Source organism: Capsicum annuum, chromosome 1, assembly GCF_002878395.1.
Source record: "Capsicum annuum cultivar UCD-10X-F1 chromosome 1, UCD10Xv1.1, whole genome shotgun sequence".
NCBI classification, from domain to species: domain Eukaryota; kingdom Viridiplantae; phylum Streptophyta; class Magnoliopsida; order Solanales; family Solanaceae; genus Capsicum; species Capsicum annuum.
In genome coordinates, this window is record NC_061111.1 from 42,135,839 (window position 1) to 42,142,544 (window position 6,706).

The following is a 6,706-nucleotide window of genomic DNA, read 5'->3' on the forward strand; positions in this document are numbered from 1 at the left end:
GGCATCAAATGTGTTAGTGTCAGTCCTGGCACATTTGATGCCTATTTTATTTTACGTCTTTAAAATGAACATGTCTACTTGATGCCTATTTTATTTTAGGTGTTTGAATTGAACACCGTCGATGGGTTGCGCCTTTTTTATTTCAATTCACTTTAACCTTTTTAAACGTAGTGGCAATTTTTTATGTCCAACAAAAGTTGATTTTTTATAATGCAACAGATTCTCCATCTGTTGTTACAGTTATCCTACCTGTTCTGACATATAGTTTATATGTTGCAATAGGTTGGTCATTTGTTCCATTATCTCGATATTTTTATCTAAAGTCCATCTGTTGCAACAGTGAAAAGACATGTTTGATAAATTCCAACAAATAACCTACCTGTTACAACATATGTATAAATCTGTTCAATTATTCCAATAGATGTATCGTTTGTTGCAACAGATAAAGTCCATCTGTTGCAATATATGTCTAAATCTGTTCTTTCTTTTTCCCAATAGATGTGTCATCTATTGTATTATCTTGATGTTTTTATCTAAAGTCCATCTGTTGCAACAGTGGGAAGACCTGTTTGATAAATTTCAACAGATCACCTACCTGTTGCAACATATGTCTAAATCTGTTTGAATTTTCCAATAGATATGTCGTCTGTTGCAACAGATACATTATTTGTTGCAATATTTGAATCTAGTATTCCTTTTCAATTAATAAGTTCAAATCTAAGGAATAAATAAAATTCGTAGACAAAATAAAATAAATCGAACCCTTCATAAATTAGCTGAAATAAGTCAACGAATAAATGAAATGTAAAAAATTGTTATGGGTACAGATCTCAACAAATACATCAACAACAATTTAAGTATACTGCCAAGGATTGCTTTGACAGGCTCAAGCTATAAAGATCTACTCAGTATGGACAAGTTGTTCTTCATCTGGTGTTATGGAATTCGGCTTTGCTCGTCGTGGATCTTCATTGTCGCTTGCGTACGGTTTCTGCACTTTCTGTTCTCCATATTTCCATAAAAAGAGTAGCATATTGTCAATGATATTCAGCAGTAGCTTCTTCTACATCCACCTGGAAAGCCAGAATTGGTCAATGCTAATCACGGAGATACAACAAAACGGAAAAGGATAACTCATCTCTTTTAGCAAATCAAACAGGTCTTCCTCCCATTTTAAATTGTCCCAAACATATTATATTTCTGTTGCAACAATGAATCAACTGTTGGGATAAATTTCTACATGAGAAAGACGCTGTGTGATAATTTCCAACGGATGAACTATCCGTTGCAACATATGAATCATCTGTTGCAGCAGATAGGTCGTCTGTTGGTACAAATAAAAGTTGTACGAAGAGCTGTTTGATTTGCTAAAACAGGCGAGACATATGTTGCACCAGATAAAGTATTTGATGTAACAGGTTAGTCAACAATTGCAACAGATGTATAATCTGTTTGATAATTTTAGCAGATGCGTCATCTGTTGAAATAGATATGTGTGTTTGTTTTCTCAGTTGGAAGGCATATATATTCACCTTCTTCAGCTCGTACTGCTCTCCTTTGGACATTGTACGTTGCTCAGTGCAACACGCAGGCAGGGGAGTTGCAATTTCAGTTTTTTAGATGCCTGATAATGCCCTGAAAATCACTCTCCTTCTCCTCTTAGCCCTGATCTCTAATGGAGCGGATGGAAATAAAATCCTCTTTAATGAAATGAGACCCTTCTTAGATGTCAATTTCTTTACAGAAGCAATTAATGCATTAATAGAATTAATCACTACATCATGTTTCGCCCTGCAGTCTTGATATTTACATGCAGAACATTCGCTGGGAGAGGTAAAATCTGTAAAACCAGTATGATCATACTCATAATGGTTTGCTTTAAATACTGTAAGAGAAGCGTCATTAGCACCAACAGCAGCACCATTACCACCACCAACAGCTCCATCAACAACAACAAGCCCACTCTCCAAAATTATTTTTCTTGTAATGGTTGATGCTCCAAACAATTCCATTTTTATTCTGTTGATGACCTTAGGGTCCGATAAAGTTTGCACAGATCGTAAAGTAAGAAAAAATGGCATCTTCAACTCTCGATTGGTCGGAACTAGCGACGGATGCATATTCTAATATAAATCATTACATATATTAGAATGATGATTAAATCATTAAAAAAAACATTAATTAAAAGAAAAAATTAATTATAATTATACTTACTGCATCCTTCGGGGGGTTGAAAAGATCAAGAAATTTTGTATTTTTATGAGTTTTGGCCGACAACCATCTCAAGATTCTTGGATAGGAAACTCCTTCCTCGTAATTCACTTGTTGTCTCAAATAAGGAATGGCTTCAAATGCCCAAGCCTATAAAATAACACCAATAAATCAAAACTATTATTGAGCGAAAAAAATAAATGATATCATAATAGAAGAAAGAAACATTTACCATGAAAGCCCATGGGAAGCCATATAAGTTGACTGTCTTTGGCGCTAACGGAGTCAACAAGTATTAACAGTCATTTTGAAGATTTCGTACCCCCATGGATAGCTGTTAAACGCCTCAAGATCCTCGGAGAGCTTTATTAAACCGAGGTTTATGTTGTTGTTAACGTCTCTCGCCCAAATAAGTTTATGTACAAACCAAACCAAGCACAATAACTGCTTGTGCTTCATTGAAAGTCCTTTACCTTTCAACGCTTCTATCAAATTTTTGTTTTTGAAGCTTGGACCAACAATGGACACCAGGTCATCACGATCACACGACTTGTCTTTGCTTTTTTTGGGTGTGCGGGGTACTTTTTTTTGGGTTAGAATAGGTATAACTTGAGAAGGAGGATAACATTTTAGTCTAGTAACTATGACAAACTCCTTCAAACCAAAACAAACAGGCATGCCACAGTAATATATCCACACCTCATCCATCTTATCTTTGTTTTCATACATAAACCTACGTTTGAGAAGTTCATATACTATTTTCATTTGGAAATGAGCATTGTTGTCCTCCGACAAATCAAGATATTTCCCAAAGCAGCTGTCCCTGAAATAAGCATCCAATTTTGTTCTCGAAGTATTTTTTTGAAGGCGTCGAAAAATTTTCTCATGGCTGACTTAATCACGAAATCACCCGTTAAATCTGTGACACCATCGCACTGCATTCTCACAGGATAACGATCAATGTTGAAGGCTTTGACCAGCTCTTCGGTGGAAGGGCTATTAGCATCTGCATCATCTCTTTTGAAATATTCCTCCTCCCCGTGTTCATCATATTCTGCTCCCGATTGAGATAACGCTTATAAAACAAGCTCATAGAGTGGTGGATGTAGCCTAGCTGCTTCACTTGTTCCTTTACTTGGACTTGATTCGGTTTCTGTTCTTTTGGGAATCATATTATCTAAAATTAACAGGAACACAAAATAATATATTATTGTTGATTAATGCATCATTAAAAAAGGATAACAGTAAATTAAACAAGCAAAATAGTAAAATAACAGTTGCAACAGATCACCGATCTGTTGCACCAGATAGTATATCTGTTGCAGCATATAACCAAACTGTTACAGCGGATGAGTAATCTGTTGCAACAATACAAAACATACCACTCATCTTTTAAGACAGATGAATGGTCTGTTCAACAGATCACACAATTGTTGTGACATCATCTGTTGCAACATATGAGTGATTTGTTGGAATAGTTAAATAATTCGTAGCAACGGCTGAGTAATCTGTTGCAACAACACAAAATATATCACTCATCTGTTGAGAAAGATGAATGGTCTGTGCAACAGGTCACACATCTATTGCAACACATGAATGATCTGTTGGAACAGTTATCAACGGTCAATATTGTTTAGATTTCTTCCAATATAGGGTCGTCTATCGCGGTAAATGAATGATCAGTTGGAAAAATCAAGTCTTAGACTTTTCCTATAGGAAGAGTTGGTAGGATTTTATCTAACAGGAGGTTCATCTGTTGCATCAGATCATTAATCTGATGGTTCTTCCATTGCACCAGATGGTTAATTAGTTGCATCAGATTTTTTATTCGAAGCTTAATTGTTGCAACATATGGTAAAGCTGTTGCATCAGATTATTAATCTGTTGCATCAGAATTGTAATCTGATGGTTCCTCCGGTGCATCAGATGGTTGATCTGTTGCATCAGATAATTAATATGTTGCACCAGAGGGTAATCTGTCGAAGGAAACAATAGCACGATTTTGTTAAACAAAAAACAGCAATTTCACAATTTTTACCAAGAACAAGAACAGAACAAAATCAAACCAAATTGTCCTTCTGTTTTTATAAACACAAATAATAAAAATCAAACTTCAAAAAAATGCAACAAACAACAAAATATCATAATTCACTTCGAAAAGAGAAGAGAAGAAATACCAGAAATTAGAGTTTTAAATACCAGAAATTAGAATTTTATTCAGACCGCATTTCAAATTAGTGCAACAAATATTGAAATTTTTAATCAATACTATAAGAGAAGTTGGCTCAAGTTCCTCATTTTCTTCAAAACTAGAAAGGTCATAAACTGTGAAAGAAGAAAAGGACCAATGAAGAATTCGAAGCTGTTGTGGCCGGAGAGCAAGGCTATCACGTCGATTGAAGTCAAAAAGTAATTGAAATCCCAACTATTTGTAGTCGGATGTTGAATTCGCCGAGGATTGAAATAAGAAATTTGCAGAACAGTTGGTTGGGAGAGAGTTGAGAGAAACTATCGAGAGAGGGATGAGAGACAGATTGATTGAATTGAAGAGGGGAACTCAAAACCCAACTATTTGTCGTCGGGGGTTGAAGGGAGAAATTTTGCAGAACTATAGGTTGGGAGAGAGTTGAAAGAAGCTGTCGAGAGAGGAGAGAGTGGTTGATTTGGATTGAAGAGGGTGTGAATTGAGTTGATTTGTATTTTTAAAAAGATTAGAAAGTTTTAAAAATATTAATCAAATCCACAATTAACTTGATCAAGTTTCCTAATAATGTTTGACCCTATCTGTTGGTCAATGTCACCAATACTTCATTCAAGACTTAAAAACACCTATTCTTCAATTTTCTCAAGTTTCTAATAGGAGGGGAAATAAATAGGGGCGATATCTTTTACAAACAGTTGAAACTTGAAACCCACTGATGAAAACGACATTTGCAGGCACAAGAGTGATCAACTCTTATTATGCAGCTCTCAAATTTTACACAAAGAACTGCTGTAAAACGACTTACTTAAATAAAGGATCATCAAAAGACAAGCGGACATACAACAATCACTCCAAAAGAAAAGAAAATCGCGATGTTAAATTACAAAATTCCCACTTCTTCCATTTCCTCATCATCATCGTCGTCGTCGTCCCCCCATCCCACGAGTTCGAAACCTGGGTGGTGGTTCTGTAAAAAGAACTCCATAATGCCCGCGTCAACCACAAGTTCCTCTGAAAGTGTTGGAGCCACATTTGAATCTTGATGGCTTCGATTAGAGAAGCTTTGCAACATGCATCCAAAAACCTCTCGATTGTAGTTCAACACAAATTCTTGAGATGGCTCTAGGACCTTTACATCGAATGTAGAGCCGAGAGGTAGCCCTACAACTCTCACATGACTAATACTGCACACATGGAAGAAATATCGAAAAAATCACATATATGATTATAATCAACCAGCCTTATTATAAATGTACAATACGGTTTTCTCGGTCAGTAAGAGCAATGCAACTACACTACAACAATTTGCTAATTGATAGAGCAGCAAATATTAAATAGACCTTTCAATCAGAGAGAGAAAAGATGAACACAAACCATATGTAAAATAAGTCGTCCATTTCTTGTCTCTGAACTCTGCCCAACAGCTGAATCTGCAGATATCCACCAACGCAAACCACAGGTTCTGGCAACTTGAACCGCTGAAAGCATTTTTCCTGGCCATTAAAAGTTTGATGTGTTAATTCTCCTTCTCATGCAAATTAGTCTATGACACCCCTTCCAACGACTTCGAGAACAAATTTGACTAGTTTTTACTTACAGCAAGCCTTAAACAGAACAAAGTCTACAACTACTCTCCCCATCAGGAAAATTTTCCCCAAAAAAAACTAGAAAACTGAGTAAATAAAAGATTATCTTTTTCAGGAAAACACTAAAGGAAGTTCAAAAAACAAGACCTGTGTCATAGGGAATTCTTCAGAAGTATATGTCCATATAAACTTGTCATCAGCAGGCTCTTGCTGGGGCATTTTCAGGAGATCACTCTCATCTCTCAAGGATTTGGGGTGCCCTAATCGAAATCGAACAGATTTTGCAGAATAAATGGGCTTACCGGGCTGGAAATAAGCTGAATTGGAAAATTTATGTATTAGTCAAGAGGACCAAATAAAGCTTTGAAAGCCTGTGAAACTCAAATTATAAATTTGAGCAATCTAATCTGAGAAGTTTATAGTTACCTTCAAAAGGTTTCATACAAACCTCGGTGATCACACATAGATCAGCTTTCAATTTGTAAATTAGTGTCTCGGGGGCATTCGGATCACTGTGTCCTTTACTTGACCAGTAAGAAGGTCTATTTAGATATTTGTCCATTGGAATTAAAGTATTGACAATACTTTCATCTGGATAATTATCAGTGCTTGAAGCACTGACTGCATAGCCTATGCAATCGTTTTGACACGACTTTGACGATTCAATAGCTTGAAGTAGAGAAGCATAAACTTCATGCTCTCGTTT

General features: G+C 36.0%; 1 protein-coding gene across 1 annotated transcript; it reads right to left on the bottom strand.

The window, feature by feature from the left end:
• Window positions 1-5,141: 5,141 nt before the first annotated feature.
• Window positions 5,142-6,706, bottom strand: LOC107873547 (F-box protein At4g00755; the record flags this gene model as incomplete). The annotated part of the gene is given in 4 exon segments (XM_016720443.2): window positions 5,142-5,598; window positions 5,789-5,907; window positions 6,148-6,317; window positions 6,427-6,706. Coding segments are annotated over 4 exon segments (873 nt in total), but the record flags the coding sequence as incomplete, so codon positions are not given.